This window comes from Xenopus laevis, chromosome 8L (assembly GCF_017654675.1).
Source record: "Xenopus laevis strain J_2021 chromosome 8L, Xenopus_laevis_v10.1, whole genome shotgun sequence".
Taxonomy (NCBI): domain Eukaryota; kingdom Metazoa; phylum Chordata; class Amphibia; order Anura; family Pipidae; genus Xenopus; species Xenopus laevis.
The window spans coordinates 38,551,688-38,576,716 of record NC_054385.1 but is presented as its reverse complement, the minus strand read 5'-3'; the positions used below and the strand labels follow the sequence as shown (position 1 = coordinate 38,576,716).

Genomic DNA, 25,029 nt, shown 5'->3' with positions numbered 1-25,029 from the left:
AATGTGGAGTGGAGCACGATGTATCATGCCTTCTGGGAATACATCCATATAAAACACTTTTGGAAGGATGTACTAAACTTTATACACACTAAGAGGGTTATTTACTAAACTTCGAATGCAAAATTCGTGATTTTTTTTTATATAAAATTGGACTTTTAAAAAATCACTAATTTTTTTGGAATTTATTAAACCCCCGAGGATGGAAAAGTCTGAATTAGAAATCCGGCGTCTCGGACCAGTTGAGGTTGCATATAAGTCAATGGGAGAAGTCCGAATGATTTCTTTGTTGTGCGATGGGTTTCGTGCAATACCCTCAAACTTTTCGGGCAAAAAGCATAAAAAAAAATCGGAGTTTTCGGGTGAAAGATCGCAAAAATCTGATTTTTTTTCCCCCGCAAAGCAAATTTTCGGAAAAATGTAATAATAAATAAGCGTAAAAAACCAGAGCGGATTTGATAAGGAGTTTGCAGCAGAAAATGTTCTCACTCTCAGGACGCATCAGAGATTGTATTATGCTAAAAGTCATCCTCCTAACATGGAAAGCAACCAGACCCCCAACGCCCTACAAAAGGCAGTATACTTATCTAGAGGCTGTCTGGGCAAATTTATCAGTGTGTGGGGTCAGTGGCTGGAGATACCCGAGACGGTGGTTAAAGTAGACCAAGCACTGGTATAGGCCCCACAAGAGACCCAGGCCAACTCTCACCTAGACACAACAGACAATAAACCCTCTAGAAATGAGATAGTGACTCTGAAATATATTGTTTTACAGCAATGTACTGTATATAGGATAAAACAGAAATGTTGTACCTCTTAGAACTTATATGACCTACTGTAAGACAATTCTCTCTTACTCCTACTATAACCTTTCTTCTACGTTACCAAATGTTAAGCCAAAATTTTCAAATAAAAACTTGGAAAAAAAAGAACACATACACAGCTATCAATGAAATACCGGTTTATTAACAGCTGTCTTGGATGGTCTTGCTGCATTTTATTTTTATATACTACACCCCGTACAAACAGTCTGTGGAAAGATGTATTGTCTGGGTTAATGGGATATAAGGTGGTATAACCCATTCCTTTTAAAAGGGGCCTACAGTACAGTTGCCCTGCAAAGGCTTTGTAAAAAAAATATATATGTATTTATAAATATATAATACACAAAAGCGATGAATATCCTGTAAATTATATCCTTATAAACGGTGAGTTCTGATGTCATCAGTTATAAACGGTGAGTTCTGATGTCATTTCTGTCACATAACTCACTGAAATTTGTGTATTATAATAAATAAAGTACCCCCAGTTGTAAAATATGAGGATATTAGAAGTTACCTCGGAGTTCCATGACCTGTATAAAAACACTCGGCCTTCGGCCTCGTGGTTTTATATGGTCATGAAACTCCTCGGTAACTTATAATATCTTTATATTTTACAAGAGGGGGTACTTTATTCACTATATCACTGCTGGGAAAATTCCAACCCAAAGTGGGAATGTAACTTGCTCCAGTCTGTAGTCACTATCTACCAGCAGTGATGGCTTTTAAATTACTAGTGTTCTTAAGAATATTAGGGACGAAGAGCAGTCCAGCAGATCTCTCAATGCTTTCTATAGACACAAGGAAGCGATCCAGTGGAGTCTGTTCATCTACAGGATGGTTGGGCATGACATATGAGCGCAGCTCTATCTCTCCGCTGAACTTTTCCAGCACCACCACTTTGAAGAAGTGCGTTGGGACAGCCACATTATTTGATCCAATGACTTGGTACTTAACATACATGTTCCCATCTGGCTCCCTCCTGGAGAAGATAAAATGGGAGGTATGACAATTAGACCTAGGAAAGAAGGATTATGATGACACAGGCCTCATTTTCTTATGAACTGTGGTTAATGGCTGTTTTACAGAACAAGGTAATTCCTTATACAGATACTATTTACGAGTGGTAATTCTTTATAAATTCTTATGGACATGTATCTGCTACAGCCTGTAGTAACACTGTTTTCCTGGGTTTACAGGTTTTTGCAAAATAGTTCTATGGACACAAGCAATCAGGATGATCACTCTTTGCATGCCACAGTGCCTTTGAATTTGCAGCTATAACAAACAAGGGAAAGTTGTGCTCACCACTAACTTTAATTTTTAAAACCACTAGGCAGGGGTGCAATGAGGCTGTGACCACAAAATACATATAGACAAATACAATAGTCCTCTGCACTCAACCCATTATCAATATATTTAAGACATTGAGACATTTTGTGCATAATGCTAATAAACAATGCCTTTACCCTTTAAACAAAACAGGGCAAGGCATTTTTAGAAGCTGTATGCACAAAGGGGCAAATTTACTTATGGTCGAATATCGAGGGTTAATTAACCCTCGATATTCGACTGCCGAATTGAAATCCTTCGACTTCGAATATCGAAGTCGAATGATTTAGCGCTATTCCTACGATAGAACAATTAAAAGATTCCAAGGATTTTAATCCATCAATCAAAGGATTTTCCTTCGATCAGAAAATTGTTAGGAAGCCTATGGGGACCTTCCACATAGGCTAACATTGGCCTCGGTAGGTTTTAGGTGGCGAAGTAGGAGGTTGAAGTATTTTTTTAAAGAGACAATACTTCGACTATCGAATGGTCGAACGATTTTTAGTTCGAATATTTTGAATCGAAGTCGAAGGTCAAAGAAGCCCATTCAATGGTCGAAGTAGCCAAAAAAAACATTCGAAATTCGAAGTTTTTTTCCTCTATTCCTTCACTCGAGCTAAGTAAATGGGCCCCAAAATGTCTTAAATATATTGATAATGGGTTGAGTGCAGAGGACTTCTTGTATTTGAATTTGAAGCACCACGTGTAGCCCGTAAATATGAAGTTTAGTTAGGGTTGCCACGTTTTCTGTAAAAAAAATACCAGCCTTCTTATATTTGTATGGTTTTTCCCCTATAAATAACATTGGCATCAAGCAAAATACCAGCCAGGTGGCAACCCTAAGTACAGATCAAAGGAGAACCCAGAACCACACAGCGTACACCTTTGGCATGAGGAGTTCCTTTATGCATGAAATATAATATGTACATTATGTGGCACTTAAAGGATTAAAGATACAAACACACAAGAAATGTAAGCCCTGCAAATGGCCCTAGACCAGAAGTGTGTGATTAATAAAGAATGGATTTTAAAAAGGAGAAAATCTCCCATCTCTGCCTAACTGAAGTGAGATTTGTGTGTGCCTTGAAGTCCGCTGAACCTTGGTTAGTGCCGCAGCCAGAAGGCTGTTTTTTTTTTTCTGGTGAAAAATGTACAAAATTTGTAGCTGCTGGCGAAACCAGGATTTTTGCAGTGAAACTGTGCCTGGCCCAAAAGTCTGTTCAGCCTTAAGCTCCCCATAGACGCGACGATTCTTCTTGCCGAACGACCGATTTTAGGGAAGCCCGACCAATTATCGTGTGGTTAGTGGTATTCGAACGATCGTACATCTTACGATTTTTCGGCCGACATCTGTCGGGAAATTGATCGGCCAGGTCAAAAAATCTTTGTCGGTCCCAGTGCAATCTCTCTATGTTTGCAGGGCCAAGCAGGCAGCTCCCCTTTGTTTTCCTGGTAAATTGGTCTTTTTAGTTGATGGTAAATTCGTACGATCGTACAATCGTTCTGAGAAGATCGTGGTCTCACGATCAGGATCTGATCTTTTAAAAATCTCAACATCTATGGCCAGCTTTACTCATAAGTCAGCTCTAGGGTATAAAAGATGTCCTGCTGGTGTCTGAGAAGCACATGACAACCATATGACTTACCTGGGTAAAAATAGGGGCCCAGTACACACATACACATTCTTGTTACTCTTCGTTAGACCGCGGCAATATTTCTCCAGGTTATTCCAGGCTTTCTGATTTAGGTGAGGATTCTATATATAAAAAAAAAAATGTAAATATTATTTCCAGGTAAGGCTAAAGATAGTGTACAATGACAGTATATTGGACAATGGGCCAAAAATATTAAAGGACCAGTAACGTCCAATTTTTTTTTAACATATTAAGACATATTTAACATTAAAATTGCAAAGTCTTTATTAAAAAATAACTTATGGAAACTCCGCTTGTGCTCCTCTTCAGAAAAAGCAACAGGGCAATGATCCAACGAGTGGCACTCTATTTCTCCTCCCTGCCTTCTATAGGAGAAAGCCATGGAGGAGGAAATCGAGAGACACACGGTGGATTGTGTTGCGGTAAGTTATTTTTTAATAAAGACTTTGCGATTTTAACGTTAAATGTGTCTCGGGTGTTTTTTATATCGTTATATACAAGCAAATTTTTTTTTTTTTTAAACATTTTTGACAATACTGGTCCTTTAACAAGATACTGTATACATTGATAAATCATTGGCTGCAATTAAAACCTTGATTCCTATACACCACCAATACATTAAAGGAACCTGGTATTAGCATGGCACTGCATCTGTCCCCCATGGTGCCACCTGGAGTCCAAGGCAGTAGTAATTCAGGAAGGCTCATTAGATACAGGGGAGATATTCCATCCAGGGTCGGACTGGGGGGGGGACATGGGTCCATCGGGGCTGCTGTCCCAGGCTCCCCCCTCCCCTGCTGTGCCGGTGCGCCGCTGCTCTAACTGAGTGTGTACACATGTGCGTGCATGCACACAATGTTTTTGCCCCGCCACCTGAAAAAAGGGAGGTTGCGGCAGGAAGAATTCTCTGGACCTGGGCCGTGGGGGCACACAAGAGTCGGGCCCACTCGGTTTTTTTCCCGGTGTCCCGCTGGCCCAGTCCGACCCTGATTCCATCCCAGCTGCAGCCCAAAGGCTGTGGTGGTACATTAAAAATTGCAGCTGGGCAAACTTAGTGCCCTATATTACCTAACCCCTCTGTCTTTTAATATAGGGCACTAAGTTTGCCCAGGACCATAGCAACCAATAACAAGGCAACATTTACCGGTCACCTGTTTACAAGCAAACATCTTATTGGTTGCCTTGGGTTACTGCTCCTGGGCAAGATTAGTGCCTTTTATTAGATATGGGGGATAATATTCATTGTCTCACTAAGGGCAGGACTCCACGGACGATTCCGCTGCGCAAAAACGCAGGCGTCACGTCGGATGCGATGGAAAGTAATTCTATTGTCGGATCGTGACGCAGCATTGATGTGACACGACTGTCTGATGCAGACGCTGCACCATCATGCGACACATCAACAATGCGACACGATCCGACAATAGAATTACTTACCTTATTTCAGTCGCATCCGACGTGACGCCTGCGTTTTTGCCGGTCGGATCGCGCGGAACAGTCCGCGGAGTCCTGCCCTAAAGCTGGCCATAGACTCAAAGAGCAGATCTTTCCCCGATATGTCACTAATGGTGGCCATACACGGGCAAATAAAGCTGCCGATATCGGTCGTTTGGACCGATTTGACAGCTTATCTGCCCGTCTATGGGGGGCTTCCGACGGGTCTTCCCGATCGATATCTGGCCACGATATCGATCAGGAAGGCTGGATTTTTACCCGACCGACCCGTCGGAGCCACTTGGCGCATCGCAATTCGATCGTTCGGCCGAACGTTCGAATTACCCCCAATATAGCCATGCAGTTTAGGGAGGTGCCCATAGGATAGTGAAAGGCCGATCCAGATAAGGAGGCGGGTCCCACCTGCGGATAGACATTGGTCAGCATGAAGGTGTCCTCCATGGCTTTCTGGCTCCACTTGTGATTGGCTGCCGCTGCCAGGTGTCCTCTGTCGAAGCCGCTGCCCTTATAGTCGGAGTTGGTGGAGCGGTGATAGTGATGCACAGACACGTCCTCCTGGAACTCGCAGTCCTTGCGCTCGGCGCTGCCCTTCAGCCTGTCCGGGGTCAGGTGTTCCAGTACCCAGGCCGGGCCTCGGAGCCGGGGGTCGTAGCTCAACACGTGAGACTCGCGAGTCTTTAATTGGCTCAGCCCGGGGAGACCAAAGCGTGTGAGTCCGGCGGATGGGGGGAGGGCCAGCTGAGTGGAAGCCTGGACAGCCGGGATACGTAGCACTCCAGCATTGGCCGCCTCATCCCGCTTTCTCCATGCGGTCACACCTGCTCCCAGCGCAGCTCCCACCGCTAAGGACACCCCTGATAGCAGCGCTCGCCCGCGAAGCCCCATCTTCCCCTCACCAAGGGGTCACCTTTCCCTGTAGCTCCTCCCCAGCCTTCCCAAAAAAGGACCTGCAGTCCCGCACGTCTCAAGCTGTCAGTGTGCGCCTGAGACGTAAACGTGATAGTCTCGCGAGATCGCTTCTAATGTCATCTCTCTCTGACGGCACTACAGCTCCCATAGTCCTTCATCACTGAAACCCTTGCAAAGGAGACGCTGGGAGTTGTAGTTTTAGCGCAGCCTGGGCTCCCTAACGCTTCTTAGGACGCCGAGCGCATGTGCTATTGTTGAGTGCATGGAAATCATGCCGGGGGAGCAGGAGCCGGTGCATCGACAGATCCGCTTCGCCGATGGGAGCGGCAGTAGCAATGAAGGCGATAAAGACGTTGAGGAGAGCGGGAGCCCTATGTTGGACGGACTTCCGCTTCAGGAGCTTCCTAAAGACCAGCAGCAAGTGGGGCCCCAGCTCAAACTGCTCCCCATGAATGATCAGATCCGGGAACTGCAGACTATCATTAGGGACAGGTGAGCAAAGGGGGAGGACGCCAGTTCTGACGTGTGTGTGACTGTGACATCACTCGACTGTAGCAGCCACGTAGGGTAGGGGTAGAACTGTAGGGGGATCAGCCATGCCTGTACATGGGGCGCAAATGTTTCGCCTGTGCAAGGCCTGCCAGTTCCCTGTACCCTCTACTGAAAAGAATGGGGCCCTACTGTCACATGTCTGTGCTGAGAGCAGTTGCACATACCATCCGAGTGCTATTTAGGGGCCGGCAAGGGTTTTGCCTCCCCCCCCTGTGAGAGAGAGAATTGGCTTTGCCTCACTTTGTTTTGCCTCATTACTTCTGCCCACTTAATGTTGCACCGTAAAGGGGTTGTTCACCTTAACGTTTAGTATGATGTAGAGAGGGAAATTTAGAGACCATTTGCAATTGGTTTTCCTTTTTTTATTATTGAAGAGTTTTGAGCTTTTTATTCAGTAGCTCTTCAATTTGCATCTTTTGCAATCTGGTAACTAGGGTCCAAATTCACCTAGCAACCCTGCACTGATTTCAATAAGAGACTGGAATATGAATAGGAGAGGGGCTGAATAGGAAGATCAGTAATAAAAATTAGCAATAATTCTAAGCAACTTTTCAATTGGTCTCTCTAATTTTACTTATAGGTTTTTAATTATTTGCTTTCTTCTTCTGACTCTTTCCAGCTTTGAAATAGGGGTCACTGACCCCATCTAAAAAACAAATGCTCTATAAGGCTACAAATGTATTGTTATTGCTACTTTTTATTACTTGTCTTTCTATACAGGCCTCTTCTATTCATATTCCAGTCTCTTATTCAAATCAGTACATGGTTGCTAGGGTCATTTGGACTCTAGCAACCAGATTTCCGACACATACGATGACTCTTAATAGGTGGGTTGTTTTTGACTTCTCTCCCTTTCTTCGTGGGGCCAAAATAATCCGGTTCCAAAATTGAAATCTGTTGTATAAAGCAAATGAGGTTAAGCAATGACTGCTTTGACTACTGTATATGATAACTGTCCAGCGAGTGACGACTATTAAAATTGTATATACCCATTTCATAAGTTAAATTGCACAGTACAGCCAATGAATTGAGCTCATTGTGTGCTAAATAAAGCATTTCTAAAAAATAAAATAAAAAAATAATTTTCTTTTCATTTGTTCCACAGATCAACAAGTCGTGGGGACTTTGTTTTTTCTGCAGACCGTCTGGTAAGTAACAGGGTAGTTTCTTATAGCTCTATAGGCAGTACTCTTATTGGAAGGGTCACAGCACAATGTGTGTGTGTGTATATGTATATATATATATATATATATATATATATATGTATGTATATATATATATATATATATATGTATGTATGTATATATATATATATATATATATATATATATATATATATATATATATATATATATATATATATATATATATATAAGCAAAAAGAAGACCAGCAACACCGAGATCTCTTGTGATGTAATCAAATCTGTATTGTGAAATCACATGCAAGCCGACGTGACGTTTCGGTCCACACAGGGACCTTTATAAAAGACCCTCAGCATTTTTGTAAACCTTTGTGTGATATCACTGTTAGCACCAGGGCATTAACTTTTTTCAGTGTGTAGCAGCTCTATGGACCTGTAGGGGCACAAAAGTGAAACTGGATTCACAGAGCAAACTTTTATGTTTTTATTTTAAAAGTGTGTATTTTATTTTGAACAAGACATTCAAGGTAATTCAGCCCTTACACTGAAATAAAATAGCTTATTAAATACTGGCTCTGAAGCTGGAGTAACTCTGCTGAGATAGGGCAATGTTCTATTAATTAATCAGCCTTGTTTCCTTCGTCCAATGTTTCCCCTGTTACCAGCACAATATGTTACATAAACGATTCCACCAGAAAAGGCATGGACTGCCCATTTGAAAATGTTAAATTAACAAATAAGTAATAAATAATTAATTAAATAATGGAGTTTGAGGAGAGATAATTGTCGTTGGCAGAGCTCAAAGTGGACCTTTATTAAAACTATATTATTTCCTTAATAGAGTGTATTTCACCCCTACTGACTTGCAGAACTATACCCTATACTATAGGGACCTTTTTCCATGTGTTCTGGGAATATGTTGAAATCAAAAGGTTTTAGGGCGAATTAGTACAATACATGGCAGATGAACTTAACCTTCCTGATATTCACACTCCTCTGCTCTGCCTGCTTGGAATTGTGTTAGATCTTCAGTTAGGGTCATATGGGAGACTTTGTTACTTGCAACTTGGATTATGGTAAGAAAGTCATACTGCTACATTGGAAGAAGTCTGTGGCCCGACTATTAACTTCTGGGAAAAAAACTGTTAATGACTCTCTCATTAAGCAGAAATTAACCTATGCTGCCAGAGGCTGTCTCAAAAAGTTTGCCGCAATCTGGGGTGCCTAGATGATGGTGCAACTCCAGTAAGCACATGGGCATGGACATATGTACTCTTCAGCCCCTACATCTATAGCCCTTGAGACCACTATCTCTTTCCTTTCACATCTTCTCTTTCTTCCTATTTAACGGTTGTTAAAATTAAAAATCTGTTCAAATAAAAATAAAGCTTTAAAAAAAAAAAAAAAAGATACTTTTCTTATTGCTAAGCTTTCCTTTCTACAGATCCGGCTGGTGGTGGAAGAGGGACTCAATCAGTTGCCTTACACAGAATGCACAGTCACTACACCTACAGGTATTGCTCCTTAATGCACCAACATTGTTATTATCCAGCGCTCTACTCATATGTCACTGGGGTCTATTTACAAATGCTGTGGATCTTATCACTGAGGCAACTTTGGGCGACTATTGAAAACGCATCGCCGCGTGTGCATTAGCGCAGGCGACTTTTCATTGTAGCCTATGGGGAAAAACGCTGAGGCAGTTCGGGGAGCTAGTCGCTCAAACGATGAGGCGATAAGTCGCCAGGCGACAAAATCTCCCCAAATCTCCTTGTGTGGACTAGCCCTAAATGTAATGTCCTAGGAGAACCAGTCTTACTGATCCTTGCATTTGGGGGTTATTGTTTCCTAAGATTAATTTACCCCAAAACATAAAACACTATGCGGTGCCAAAAAACTTTAACATTTGTTCTCATTTAAGAGATACAGTAAGGATTAATGCACTGCATCTTAAAGGAACAGTTCCGTTTAAAAATAAAAACTGGGTATATAGATAGGCTATGTGAAATAAAAAATGTTTCTAATATAATTAGTTGGGCAAAATGTAATGTATAAAGGCTGCAGTGACTGAATGTCTCACATAACAGAACACTACTTCCTACTTTGCAGCTCTCTAACTCTGAGTTAGTCAGCGACTTTAAGGTGACCCACATGGGACATAACTGTTCATGAGTTTGCAACTGATCCTTGGCACAGAGGTCAGATTTAAAAAGCAAACGGTTATGACCCATGTGGCCCCCCCTCCTAAAGTCACTGATTGGTTACTGCCTAGTAACCAATCGGTTTACACCAAGAGAGCTGCAAAGCAGAAAGTAGTGTTCTGGCTATTATGTTAGACATCTAGTCATTAGATTTTTGGCTAACTAACTACATTGAAAACATTTTTTTATCTATTTAACCAGTTTTTATTTTTATACTGAGCATTTCCTTTAAGTGTGACGCACATTCATGCAATCAGTTGACCCAAGCTCTTACACTATATCTTACCTGCAAGCATACTTATACTATCAGTATGCTGCTAATACGTAAGCTTGTGCTACTCTTGCTGCTTTTGTGTCCATTTGTGTTATTAGTTATATAGCTTTTCTGTGTAACAGGTTACAAGTATGACGGAGTGAAATTTGAGAAAGGAAACTGTGGTGTGAGCATTATGCGGAGCGGTAAGTGTCACTCTTATAAGAGAATACGGAATACATTTATATGTGGTCAGTGGCCATACAGGATAAAGGTATTTATTGACATGAGATGCCGTGATGCGCCAGTGCAGTAAACCATAAAGACAACCCACACTGCTTTGGTTTTTAGACAGAAAATTGTCAGGTTTAGGGAAGATAAACTTTCAGCAGGCCGAAAGACAAAATAGTAGTAGGCTCACAGAATGCAGAAGGATTTGGGAAGATACTAGAATAGATAACATTTTTATGATTTCCAGTGATTTTGAGCTTCTTGTCCATGACTCTTTGCTGCTACCTTTCCCAGGAATGTGTGTCCAGCATCCAAGTGTTGAATATTCCTTTCTCTAGATGCCTGCCGTTTCTTCCCTCTCCTTTACTTACTTTTGATGGGTAATGCCAATAGAATCAGGCATAAACCACGTGCACTGTATACAATGGTTTGATATGTTGCTTAATTTATAAATACATTAGTAGCAGTATGATTCTTTTTATCCAGGCGAGGCCATGGAGCAGGGATTGCGGGACTGCTGCCGCTCCATTCGTATAGGAAAAATCCTTATCCAGAGTGACGAGGAAACGCAAAAGGCTAAAGTTTATTATGCAAAATTTCCTCCAGATATTTACAGACGGAAGGTTCTCTTGATGTACCCTATACTCAGTGAGTAAACTGTATATTGGAATTCAATGTGCCTGCCTATTGTTTTTTTTTTTAATGTAAATTGAACTCCTGGAGGTCTACAAAATGCTTCATAATGTAGTGTGATTCAACTTTCAATGGGCTAAGACCCAGTTTTCTAAAACGCATTTGTGTATTATATATTATGAAGTGAACACATTGGCTGCCTTCTCTCCTCTCTATAGTAGCCAGATTCTACTTTTCTCTAGTATCCTTTTCCTGGCAATAATTTTCTACAGCTAAGGTTAACAAAACACAGCATGTCTCTTACTGTAAATGCAGCTTGCTACAATGATGGAAAAAAAACTGAATCTGAATTACAAAGATGCTGCACTGGTTCCATACCTAAATAAATTGTCTCTTTTGTATACTTACCCCTCTTTTTACAGCTTGTAATTACTCGTTTTCCTTCTTTAATTAGTTTATCCTTTTCTTTTATTATCAAGGCACTGGTAATACTGTTATCGAAGCTGTGAAGGTATTAATTGAACATGGAGTCCAGCCTGTTTGCATCATTCTGCTCAGCCTTTTTTCTACTCCACATGGTAAGTATCCAGCTATAATGTGTGAAGTACAAGAAATGAGTGGAACAAGGCAAATGACCAGCACTGTTTATATCTGGTAATGATCTAAGGCAGCTAGACACTCTACTAAGCACAGGGATGTGTGTGGTGTTATTTTGTTACCAGTCTAAACTCCACACTTTGTTTACATTTGGCCTCTTCAGAAATGTCTCCACAGTTTTGTAGCAGAGCACATAGCATTTTGTCAAATATACTGCAGGACAAAGGACACACATTGGGCTCTGGGTGCACCATCAGTACAGCCTGTGCAGGCCCGAATTTGTGGTGAGGCAACAAAGGCCCAGGCGTAGGGCGGTGAAATTTGAGGGGCTGCACGCTGGCCAGCCGCATTAGGAACACAGCGTTCCTGCACTTGTGTGCAGGGGTTGTTCGCAGACGGCGGGCACTAGGACCGCGAGGCCTCTGACGGTGGGCATTAGGACCGCGAGGCCTCTGACGGCGGGCACTAGGACTGCAAGGCCACAGACACAAATCCGCCCATGAGCCTGTGTACTCATACTTTTAATCTCACAGTATCCCTCAAGGCACAGAAAGGGTTAGCTTTGACTCTTTCTGTGCCAGCAATTTAATTATACACCCCTCCCTTTAATGGGTTCTAAACTTAATAATGACTTGCTGCAGATGGAAGCATGCAATTGCATGAAATGTTCTAAGGATCTAGAAGATACTGGGGTCATATATTAGTTTTTACAGTTTGGCTGGGCTTAATAAACCCATATGACCAACACTGTGTAAATGCAATTGACTTAATCCCTCTAAGTGTCAGTAAGCCTCCAAAGACAATAGATAATGGTATAACTGCTGTTATTCAGTATGTGCAGGGTTAACGTGTAGGTGGTACAAAGTGGAGGATGCGGTTAGTGAGAGCTGACTCATATCCTGCCTGGCTTTGAAACTGTTTAGGCACATCCAGGTGTCATAGAAGCTGTTTTTAGTTTACTTTAAATTTATATTTAAAAATCTATTTTCATATACATTTATCATCTTTATATGCAAAGCCAGTAATCCAAGAAGCCATTTTCTCTCTTTCTGCTATCAGGCGATAGCTTGAAAAACTGAGAATTCTGTGGAGATGGGAAAGTGTAGTAATACTTTTGGTGCAGGCTTGTCTATTTCACCTCACATGTTGTCACGAAACAGACTGCAAGGCATAGGTGAAAGAGAAACCTGCAACTGGAGAATCTGTGGCTTGACTATGGTTCTTAAATTCTAATGCCATAGACTCTACAGTGGACAGCACTAGAAGGGTTAGAATTGAATTGGGTTGCACCGAATCCAGGATTCGGCCAGGATGCATATGCAAATGAGGGGTGGGGAGGGAAATCCGGGACTTTTTGTCACAAAACCAGGAAGTAAAAAATGTGTTCCCCCTTCCCACCCCTAATTTGCATATGCAAATTAGGATTTGGTTCGGTATGCAGTCAGATCTTTCGTGAAGGATTCAGCGGTTCGGCCAAATCCAAAATTGTGGATTCGGTGCATCCCTAGAATTGAATGTACATTTTTTTTATCTAAAGTGTTTTTTTCCTAATGCAGTTACATTGCTTAAGGAGGTAAACATCACAAATATATTATTATTATTATGTATTTATAGAGAGCCAACATATTGCGCAGCGCTGTAAAGTAAATGTTTATACAACTAAATGACATGAATTACATACATAGAACATATGGAGCGACAAACGTCACTATCAATAACAGTACAAAAGGTGAGGAAGGCCCTGTGCAAAAGAGCTTACAATCTAAAGGGAAGGGAATAAGAAACCAGGTGTGTGAGTGGGCAAGATAAGAATTAAGTGGGTGAGAGATGTAGTGCTGTATGTGGTCTTGCATTTGGTAGTTAAGCAGAGTGAGGGTAGGCTTCTCTAAATAAGTGCGTTTTAAGAGATTTGTTGAAAGCAGAAATATTACAAGCCTTGCGCGTTTTGTTGTCCCAACAAGCAATAAAACACTGGGGCTACAGAACATTAAATATTTCTTTGTGTTCCATTCCACTACACATGCTTTGTATAAACTAGAGTGTTACCTAAGATTACTCCTTCAACTTTTATTCCATTTTGTTGTTGTGTATTTTATTCAAGGTGCCATCTCTATCATCCACGAATTCCCTGACATCACCATTCTAACTACAGAGGTCCATCCTGTGGCTCCAACGCACTTTGGCCAGAAGTACTTTGGCACAGACTAAACACAGGGCCCTGCAGCTCAACTGTATTCTTTGCCCTTTGGGGAAGTTACAATATGCAACCTTTTTGCGAACCTTCCTTTTTCCAGATTTCGACTTCCATTTTCTGTCTGGCCACAAGGCGAACACTATGAAGGATGTTTGGACTTTGATGACCACTGAAATCCATAAGAACTTTAAATTGACAACATAAAATGAGAGGTTACTATATGTGTTGTTGCTGGCGATTTAACTTGTGTTACAGTTAACTATATATTGTTTATAACTCTGAGTTAAGTGCCATCCATTTTCCTTTAAATCTAGAGTAGGGTTGTTAGAGCAGGACTGATGTGCTTCCTTCTCTGCATGTGAGATATGTGTGGGGTGCATGCCTAGTTCCAAAGTACACATATTACTCCCAGGGTTTATACAAGTCACATATGTGATCTTACCCTTTCTATATCAAGTCCAGTGAGTGCAGGCCTTATGATACGTCAGTGATGATTAACAGGCTTTACCTTGTGCTCCGTTTCAGCCCTCATTCTGCTGCCTGCACAGAACTTTGAAGGGCTCAGAAATGTTTGTATTGATGCACACAATGTTAAATAGTTTACTTTTGCCAGCTTTTAATAAAGCTCAGTTGTTTTCAGTACACAAGGCCCCAAAATCTGGTCTGTTAACCATTTCTGATATATGCCATTAGAATATGCAGAGAAGGAATGGTCAGTGCACAAAGTAAGCCTTTCAATGACATGGTACTCTCTGCACAAGAGAAGAGTATATATGGAAAATGCAAACTAAGCACAGGTTAAAGGAATAGTAACACCAAAATAAACTGTGTTAAAAAGTGTTTTAAAGAAAAGACAATATAACACACTGTTTCTCTGCACTGGGGTAACTTGTGTTTTTGCTTCAGAATCTCTACTATAGTTTATATAAACAAGATGCTGTGTAGCCATTGGGGCAGCCATTCAAGAACAGGATACAAAGTAGATAATGGATACGTTCTAAAGAATCGTATTCTATACTACAGAGCGTATCTGTTATCTGCTGTGTATCCTGTGCCTTTTCTCCTTTTTAAGCCTTGAATGGCTGCGCCCATGGCTACACAGCAGCTTGTTTATATAAATTATAGTAGATTTTCTGAAGCAAACAGCAGTTTTACCAGTGCAGCACAACAGTCCATTATATTTTCATTACTTTTAGGGCCTCAGAAGCAACTTCCGGCGACTATAGAAAACAAATTGCCGCATGTGCATTAGCGCAGGCGACTTTGCATTGTAACCTATGGGGAAAAACGCAGAGGCAGTTCGGGGAGATAGTCGTTCAAAAGACGAGGCGATTAGTCGCCAGGCGACAAAATCTCCTTGTGTGGCCTTACCGTAAAAGGCTTTCATTTTTTGTTGTTACTATTCCTTTAAGTTGCCTGTATCAGCCAGCTAGTCTACTGTTATATTGTAATTAGTTTCATACAGTTTGATTGTGATTGCTGACTGGTATTGGCAGCCACACTTGTGCATTTCCCAGTCTTTGTTCTGCCCCAGAATGTGTATTCCCTTTAATTAATTTGTTTTACTTGAAAAAAACTTACAGCCTTGAACATTGTCATTTCAGTGTGACCAAACCAGCCTTACAGGAGTTGCTTATCTCTGGGATATCTTTCTTATATTCTTGTCAAAGTAGATGGGATGCCGTTGCTTTGGTTACTTGCTCATCCCAAGGATTCTAGTACTGTGTTCCATTAGTATCGCTTACACCTTTTTAAAGAGCCAGTAAATTCATTTCTGTCCATTATTTGCAAACATATTCTTTATTTGAACAGCAGAAGCATTCCTAATTTTTGCAGGGAAGAATACATATGTCATCCTTGTTATCTAATAAGATAACTCTGCTGCTGTACTGTTTCCTATATACGATAGTCCTGTGCAGATTGAAGTGACAATGACAACTTTATTTTCAGTTTTCTGCCCGCTGTTTAGTCTTCATGGTGTTCTTTTCACTTAATTCACCAAAAACTGCTCCAGGTAACTTTGAGGCCACCATGAAGGTATGTGCGCATCAAAATGATTAGTGCTGTTGGCTTTTTTTTTTATATTTAATATTGGCTGTTTAATAAAAAATACATTGAGTAGATAAACTGTACCCTGGGCTGATCCAGCCTGATTGTAAATATATCACCTGTGCTTCTATGGCTTATTTATTGTATTCCTTTCCAATGATATTAGTGCTAAATGTAGGCTGAATGGATTCTCTTTTTTAATTGGTAACTGTCCTCTCATATGGCAGGCACATTAATTAAGATGGGGCTACATTTGCAGCTTAACCAGTTGTCCAAAACAGCTGCTGCCAGAAACACCACATCCCTGCCTTATTAAGTAACTATGTGGTCTTGCTCTGAGCTTGCCAATTCATTTGCATCCGTATAAGCAAGGGCTCCAGCCTATCAGCATGCCACTGCAATTCAGTAGAGCTTTAATGGCCGCTGCAGGCCGTATGCTTAATAGAAGGTGTTTGGGACCCCTGACCAGATGCAGTTACAGCCCTATGCTAATTTGTCCTTTACTTTAAAGAAGAACGTCCATTTTGCCGCCAGAATGGACTCCAGCATCTGTTTAGTTCTCTGTTAAAATTATGCATATTTGGTGGTTTTTTTTTTTTCATTTTTACATTTTGATTTATTTATTAGCAACAATATAAGATCACATCTTGTTGTAGAATTGTACATCTTTATTTCTTAAAATAAAATTGCCAAAGAGGATAACTAATATTTTCTGAATTGTATAACCTTTTTTTTTTTTAATATATATATATTATTCAAACCATTTATTGGATAGGGTTAAGTGTGCAAGTGGAAAAATGTGACAAAAGAGTAAAGTTGAGTTTCTTTTTGAATACAGTTACCTGGAATAGCGGAGTTGGAGTACTCAAGCACCTGCAACATGGAGGGGCAAAGGCACTTCCACGAATCTTCTAGAACAGCAACTTCTTTTTATAGCTAGGTCTAGGTGGGGGGTTGAAAATATATTATTTGATTGGTTGTGATGAGACAAGTGCTAGGAGTCCTAGGCTACCTTGACCTTTAAAGGAAAACTATACCCCCCAAACAATATAGGTCTCTATAGAAAGATATTTCATAAAACAGCTCATATGTAAAATCCTGCTTCATGTAAATTAACCATTTTCATAATAATATACTTTCTAGTAGTATGTGCCATTGGGTAATCATAGATAGAAAATTGCCATTTTAAAAAATAAGGGCCGCCCCTTGGGATGGTAGGATTCACTGTACTCACAAACATACCAACAAACCATACATGTAAGGTCACATGAGCCAATTAACAGACAGAGTTGTGTCTTTTGCTTCCTCACTTCTTCCTGTTACAGTTAAAGTTGTAGTATTTCTGGTCAGGTGATCTCTGAGGCAGCACACAGACCATCACAAAATGGTGGCTCAAGGCAAGAGATGTAAAAGGACAATATTTACTTAAATATATATTCCAGTTTGGTAAGATTCTTTAATATGCCACTTAATATGATATGAACTATCTGTTGCTTAAGTGTTCAATTTGGGGGTATAGTTTTCCTTTAAAGGGTAGCTGGAAGTTATTTTTCACATCAAAAAATGTAAACGTTTTGAACTTGATATATGTTGTACTATATATATGCAACTGTAGATGGAGGTAGAACTTTGCTTGTTAAGTTGCGGCGTGATTAGTGGGAAAAAAATAACAAGGAAACCTGCGGCTCTATCCAAACGGTAAACCTCAAAACTGCTGGTTAAAAACCTTACCCGGTGCACATGCCCCAGGTCCGTCGCTTACAAGCTCGGCATTCTCTGCAAACTGAATAAATAAATATATTTCGCACTCACCGCTAAAGATTGGTGGCCTAGATGCAGCGCCCGAACCCATATCTTGGGGTGAGAATGCAGGAAAATCGGAGAATGAGCACGCACTCCTGTGACGCACCGGGTTGGATAAAATTTATTTACGGTTCGTTTTTGAAATGTGCCTAGGATTACGTATCTCTAGATAAGAAACGCGTTAGGACAGTTGTTTTAACCTATGGAATAAAGATAGAGATTTCATCCAACCTGGTGTGTCACTGGAGTGCGTGCTCATTCTCCGATTTTCCGGAAAAAAAATAACCATCTGCGCAAAAAAACGAGCGTTAAAACCGGAAACCAAGGTAACGCAGAAATTGAAGGTTTTAAACTAAATTCTATATCACAATTAATTTAATTTGGTAGATTGGCGCATTGTTTTTTGCAGGTAAACACATCTTTCCATTATCGCACATTTATTGCATTGACTTGAATCAAGCCGTTTGTGTCTTAAGCTGCTAAAAATGCTAAAACACGAAAATCACAAAATCACTCAAATGCCTTTCCATGCAACAAATAGCAGCATGTCATTGCCCTTAGAGTCAGACCCAGAAAACGATAAACAAATACTACTATCAACAGCAATTGCATTTACAAATGGCTTTAAAACCATTAAAAAAAAATGTAGTTATGTATTTTGGGAAGTTGCTTGGAATTATTTTTTATTTTACTGTGCCAAAGATCCATTATTATTATTATTTTGTTGGATGACCGCAAGGGTTGACCTCAAGTTTGACATCTGAAAGGCATTGTTTTGTTGAGTGACCAGTGGAGAACAATACAGATCCATTATGGGATCATCCAGTTCAGTGCTGTCCAACTTCTCTGGTACCGAGGGCCGGAATTTTTCTAATCTTCATAGTGGAGGGCCGATAATGGAAGCCAGTGTTAGCCACTCCCTGTTTTTAGACCACACCCACTTTAAATCACACCCATTACTTATTACCTAATACTGTAAAGTGTGAAGCTTCCTGTTGGCACAGCCAGGTACAGATTTGGGGCCCATATGTTTGCTGTTGCTGCTGGCACAGGTACATAAATACTTGGGGGCAATATGATGTGATCAGATTTATTTTTGGCTGCTAATGACACAGGTAAAGATTGGGGGCAATATGATGGCTGCTGGAGGGCTGTATGATGGATGGCTGCTCTGCTTGCTGGTACAGGTATGGGGGGGGCAGTATGATGGATAGCTGTTGGCACAGGTACAGGGGGCAGTAATATAAATGAAAAAGTGCTGTACATTTTCTTGCTCTCTTTATTTAAAAACCATCATGGTAAGGAGGTAAATGGTAATGCAAGACAGAGGGGGCACTAATTAAAGCTCTTGCCTAGGGTGCCAAACTACCTTGGCCCAGCACTGGCAGGGATGTCACTCATATGTGAAAAGTTGTCATAATAAGACATACCCATAAATCCATATGCCTCCTCCTCCCCTGTGTATAATACAGTACCCCAGCATATGATTAAACACCTTAGGGGCCCCTAACAATAATTTTCAAATGCTGTTCATAGGTCAGCAGAGTATGGCAAACACAGGGTGCAAAAAGCAGGCAAAGTATGACACACACAGGGAGCATAGGGAACACAGAACAGAGCAGGAGACAGGAATCAGGACCAGTCTAATATGTACTGCATACAGTGACACAGTGCTGGTGCCTCATTAGTATTTTGTAGAAGGTGTGAACAGGTGAACAATGTGGGCAGTTTCAGTCTGGGTCTCAGGTGTGAACAGTACAGGGCTTTAGGATGTAAACAATAGAGGAGTCAACTTCAATATATTAAAATGGCAAATCAAGAAAAAACAGCAAAAAGCAGAATACCTGCTATTCAGTCTTTATTGTGCATTCCACACGACATGTTTCGGGCAGCAAGGGCCCTTTCTCAAGTGTGGGCCTTTAGGATGTAAACAATAGAGGAGTCACAAATGTGAACAATGCAGGGTGGATTACATGGGTGAATTTGAGGTTTAAACAATGCAGGGGCCAGTTAATCTCTAGTGATACCTTTTAGATCTTACAAATGCTAAGCAAACACAGCAGGCAGACTTTGAAGTGGAGGGCCACACAAGGGGGGGGGGGTCGCCAGTTGGACAGCCAGTTGATCAGGGAATGCACCCTACCCTGCAGCCTCTGAGATAATAGTCTCTGGGAAGGGACTGGGATAGCAGGTATAGTAGGGAGAGACGGTGCCTATAGTAACAGTGGGATAATAGTCTCTGGGAAGGGAGTGTGACTGTGGGATAACAGGTATAGTAGGGAGAGATGGTGCCTATAGTAACAGTGGGATAATAGTCTCTGGGAAGGGACTGTGGGATAGCAGGTATAGTAGGGAGAGATGGTGCCTATAGTAACAGTGGGATAATAGTCTCTGGGAAGGGAGTGTGACTGTGGGATAGCAGGTATAGTAGGGAGAGATGGTGCCTATAGTAACAGTGGGATAATAGTCTCTGGGAAGGGAGTGTGACTGTGGGATAGCAGGTATAGTAGGGAGAGATGGTGCCTATAGTAACAGTTGGATAATAGTCTCTGGGAAGGGAGTGTGACTGTTGGATAGCAGGTATAGTAGGGAGAGATGGTGCCTATAGTAACAGTGGGATAATAGTCTCTGGGAAGGGAATGTGACTGTGGGATAGCAGGTATAGTAGGGAGAGAAGTGTCTATAGTAGCAGTGGAATAATAGTCTCAAGTTTGTTTGTGAACCTCTATAGCAGGGATCCCCAACTTTTTGAATCCGTAAGAAACATTCAGAAGTAAAAGAGTTGGGGAGCAACACAAGCATGAAAAATGTTCTTGGGGTGCCATATAAGTGCTGTGATTGGCCATTTGGTAGCCCATATGTGGATTGGCAACCTACATTGAGACTCTGTTTGGCAGTACACCTGGTTTTTATACAACCAAAACTTGCCTCCAAGCCTGGAATTGAAAAATAAGCACCTGCTTTGAGGCCATTGGGAGCAACATGTTGCTCACAAGCTACTGATTGGGGATCACTGCTCTCTAGTATATGTTAATAGTGCTGAAAGATAGGACATTGAATGTATGTGGTCCACTCTGGATTTCATTTGGGTTAGAGACAGAGTTGGTGATAACCAATTCAATTGCTATTGTCCATCTGGTTGTTACTAATATGTGGGAAAATAAGTTATTCTAAAGTTTAGTGAGTTTTATAGAGGGAAAAAATAGTAGGGGCATTTCTGGGTTTGGTTCTAGTTGTATATTGAATATCTAATTGGAAAGTTTCTGTCCAGAGATTTGCCACAATCAGGCATATCCACCAAGAGTGGATATAGGTAGAAAGATGCTTTTTGATGTTTTGCAAATAAAAAAACGAAGGTATTTAAATTTTGCACTAAAAATACACACACCAAATCTAAACCCCAGTAACTGCTGGGATGTGGACTGCATTGGCCAAATCATAAATCCATCTGGCCAGTGATTCAGCATGTGTACATGTGTCATACATCATTTTGGATCGGAGCTATTTCCAGGGTAAGAGTATAACAAATCTTGAAAAATTCTAGTTTTTTTAAATAAAAAAATTCTAGTTTTTCTTAACCTGAAAAATAGATTTTTAACCACAAAAATAAGCTTGAAAACTAAAATTTTCATGGAAAATACAATTCGATCCTTAATAAATTTGCCGAAAAGGTATGGTAATCCAAATTACAGAACAAGCTTTTCCAGTAAAAACCCAGGTCCCTAGCATTCTGGGTAATAATAGGCAGTATTATACAGCTAACAGGCTTTCAGCCCAGATTATTAACGACCCTAACTGTCTTTGTATTTTCTATGCACTTCATGGATTCAGTTGATTCAGCCTTGTGTTTCTGAGCCATTAGCAGTATCACACAGCACAGACAGTCCTTGCCTTACAGTGCAATATGAAGTGCTGTTAATTATTGTTGAGACATTCTTTTGTACAGTACAGTTGTTGGTTTGGCTTTGACTCATTAACATACTGCATTAGTGCATAACAATATGGATTCTCTGTGTCATTATATGCATCTCAGTACTTAATTATTTGCATAATATTTGTTCACACACCTGTTTCATTGTTGCATTATGACATAATCAAGTCAATTGGCCCCTCCCCCTAGATACGTCTGTGATGTCACAATGCAGCAAACATGTACTACAGCAAGTATTCACAAGGAAAGAAAAACAGTGCCAGTTGGTAAAACAACAAGAGCATAACAGTCATGGATCTAAATATTTTTATTTTGATCTTATTATCTTTTATTACCAATTCATATGGATTTAGCATTTTTACAGATCAGCAAGTGGCAAGTAAGTCCTACTGAATTTAATATGAACTCAGTGCATCCGTGATGTTTTATTCTTATTAACATGGATTATATATATATATATATATATATATGTGTGTGTGTGTGAATTGATATTATGCTATTTAATTAACTGATGTCTTTCCTTCTATCTGCAGTTATTAAGAACAGCAATTTGCTAACAGCAGCATTTTTCGGGACTTCGTTCACAATCATTTTTATCTTGGGATATGCGATTATACTTAGCCTTTACCACTGGTGAGTTCTGTTGCTTTATATATTGATGCTTGAATAACATTAGAATCCTTATCCTAATTTTAGAAGCCAATTAAAAAGAAAAAAAAATCCAACTAAAAGTGAATGTCTTTTTCTCCATTATCAAAGGGGTTTTTTCCTTTTAAATAATGCAAAAAAATGGACAATCATAAATAAAAAAAAAATTTCAAGGCTTGATTTCAAAAATAATTGCTTTTTAAATGTTTTTTTTTATCTATTTGCTAAAAAGGTGATTTTGAAAATTGTATACCTGAGACTAGAATTTTTTTTAATCACAGCATATTACAATTTGGAACATTAATAAATATGCCTCTGCCCTTCTTTGTTACTAAGATGTGAAATTCAGATATTCCATAGATATTTTTTTTTGACTTCTTTCTCCTCTTTTCCCTTTTTGGCAGCATATACTCATTTGAGTGTTACAAAGTTTTCTGCCCGTGTTGTCGAAAAAAGCCTGAAGAATTAGAAGTCGTTGTTATAGGAGAAAGGAAGGTGATAGTGAAGTGCGAGTGCTACAAATACGCGAAGACAATGGCGGAAGTGATAGACGAAGTTGAGGCAAAATATGAAATTTCAGCAGCTAAATTGGCAGCGGCTCCAAAACCACTATTACGGTATTGTGTGATTCTGTCTGGATTCAGTGGACCCTTGGGTTGCTAACTTACAGTTACTTACAGTTGAGCTAAAGCAATGGCTGCCTCTTACTGCAGGCATATTGCTACTGATGTTATTGGGAAGAGATTGTGAATCGGATGCACTGAAATGCAGTATTGCTTATAGTATACACTTTATTTAGCTATCCAGGGTGCGCTTAAATTCAAGGTAAAAACATTAAAAAGGGTTCAAAGTTAGTTAGCCAAAAATGTAATGTATAAAAGCTGGAGAGAACGTATGACTAACATAATAGCCAGAACACTACTTGCTCCTATACATCTCTCTAACCTCTAATCTGTATCTCTCTTACCTGTTAGGGCAAGACTTGTCACCTGCCATTATTTAGATAATTAATTATTTATTATATAACTATAATAAAATAATTTTTTTATTTTTACCTAGTTTTATGTTTACACTGAACTGTTCCTTTAAGCATTGCTGAGATATTCCTTTCCAGTTTACAGTAGAGTTGTTTGCTAGGAATGTTAAATTACCTGATGTCTTTCCGTCTGTCTGCAGTTATTGAAGACATGGCCGCCATCAGGGATACAGCTGTGAACTGTGTACCGGGCCCAGGGCTAAAGGGGGGCCCCCGCTATGCTGGAAAGTTCATTCGGCACCAAAGACCCAAAGCCACGTCAAAGACCAGAAGCCACAAAAAGACCCAAAGCCACAAAAGGAGCCGAAGAAGAACTTGAGGTAATTCCCACTGAACACCAACTTTTTTTTTATTTTATGAAACCCCTGGCCACCAATAATTTTTAAAAATATTCTATGGGGCCCCTGACCACCAATGTTTTTGTAAAAACCTTTATGGGGAGCCCTGGCACCATTTTTTTTACTGTTTCTAGCGCTGGTATCTGTGTGGACTGTTTACTGTGGTGTGGGCGGCGTCTGGATTGGGGGCGGGATCTGGGGTGGACAGGGACCAGGGGGCCCAGAAAATTTTGCTGAGAGAATAATCGATTTTTTAGGTTACAAAAATAACTTTTTTTAATTAAAAACTTGAACTTTTCGAGATTTATTATACTTCAACCCTGGAAATAGCTTGAATCCAAAAATACACCATCTAAAACCTGTCGAGGTCACGTAAAAGTCAACGGCAGACGTCCCTTGAACCATGTGAAGATTGTAAAAAGACTTTATGACGTTCAAGTTTTTTTTGGTGTGTTTTGCTCGAAAACACAATTCTAACTATTCTAGTTTTTTCCTCAGAAAACTTAATCAATTCAGGTTTTTGGGTTTTTAACCCCGGATTCGGATCCGAGTTTTTTCTTAATTTAGAAACCATTCGAGGTCTAAAAAAAAAAAAAAAGCTCACATAGCTCTAACATTTGACCTTTGATAAATAACCCCCTGAAGCACAATGTTTTTTTTTGTTCAAGTTCATTCATCTGCAATTGACATCCACTCTTTTTTTTTTTCAGAGCACACTTACCTTGGAAATGGAAACTTCTAAATGTGCAATATAAACATAAATTATACATTTTCTTACAATGTAATACATTTGTAAAAAATAAAAAAAATTTTTTTAACTTGTTATATATCAGCATAAACAGTAGAAAGCCTATTGGCAGTTGAGAGCAGTAACATGAAATACATGACAGTTTTTGCTACTGTAGGGACTCACAGGGATAATATGCCCTTATGGCTTTAATACCCTATACTTCCTGATCGTTGTTGCTGGGCAGATGCCCATGTAGCTAGATGTAATTTGCATAGCTGTGCTATTGGCCAGGAGGTGCTGTGACCACACCCTGTCATACTCTGGTATAGTGATTGAGAAGGGGTGGATTTTTCTCTTTGGCTGCTGATCCAGCTGGGTGTACCCAGGGGAGCCTGGGTACAGCAAGGCCCAGAAATGAGGGACCAGTACCTCTAGAGGATAAGTTGGGGAGCAGGGACCCCGTGAATGAGGCTAGAGAGTGGCAGGAATATAATGTTATAGACTCTCTAGGAGACTAAGACA

General features: G+C 40.3%; 2 protein-coding genes across 2 annotated transcripts; one reads left to right on the top strand and one right to left on the bottom strand.

The window, feature by feature from the left end:
* Positions 1–943: 943 nt before the first annotated feature.
* On the bottom strand, positions 944–6,145 carry endog.L (endonuclease G L homeolog). The gene is made up of 4 exons (XM_041572720.1): positions 5,663–6,145; positions 3,797–3,906; positions 1,461–1,800; positions 944–1,156 (listed from the first exon to the last, which is right to left on the bottom strand). The coding sequence occupies exons 1-3, from the start codon at positions 6,143–6,145 to the stop codon at positions 1,521–1,523; spliced, it is 873 nt and encodes a 290-aa protein (XP_041428654.1). The 3' UTR covers positions 944–1,156; positions 1,461–1,520.
* Positions 6,146–6,431: 286 nt separating this feature from the next.
* Positions 6,432–16,727, top strand: uprt.L (uracil phosphoribosyltransferase homolog L homeolog). The gene is made up of 7 exons (XM_018229815.2): positions 6,432–6,661; positions 7,827–7,869; positions 9,308–9,377; positions 10,461–10,523; positions 11,035–11,196; positions 11,661–11,759; positions 13,880–16,727. The coding sequence occupies exons 1-7, from the start codon at positions 6,432–6,434 to the stop codon at positions 13,984–13,986; spliced, it is 774 nt and encodes a 257-aa protein (XP_018085304.1). The 3' UTR covers positions 13,987–16,727.
* Positions 16,728–25,029: the final 8,302 nt, after the last annotated feature.

What these genes read in the sequence shown, in the direction of transcription:
- endog.L (XM_041572720.1), bottom strand. Translation starts at nt 6,145, where the DNA reads ATGGGGCTTCGCGGGCGAGCGCTGCTATCAGGGGTGTCCTTAGCGGTG. An exon ending in TGACCAATGTCTATCCGCAG is followed by an intron (nt 3,907 to 5,662) that starts GTGGGACCCGCC and finishes TTTTATATATAG; the next exon opens with AATCCTCACCTAAATCAGAA. An exon ending in GGGCCCCTATTTTTACCCAG is followed by an intron (nt 1,801 to 3,796) that starts GTAAGTCATATG and finishes TATCTTCTCCAG; the next exon opens with GAGGGAGCCAGATGGGAACA.
- uprt.L (XM_018229815.2), top strand. Translation starts at nt 6,432, where the DNA reads ATGGAAATCATGCCGGGGGAGCAGGAGCCGGTGCATCGACAGATCCGC. An exon ending in CAGACTATCATTAGGGACAG is followed by an intron (nt 6,662 to 7,826) that starts GTGAGCAAAGGG and finishes TTTGTTCCACAG; the next exon opens with ATCAACAAGTCGTGGGGACT. An exon ending in CCTTTTTTCTACTCCACATG is followed by an intron (nt 11,760 to 13,879) that starts GTAAGTATCCAG and finishes ATTTTATTCAAG; the next exon opens with GTGCCATCTCTATCATCCAC.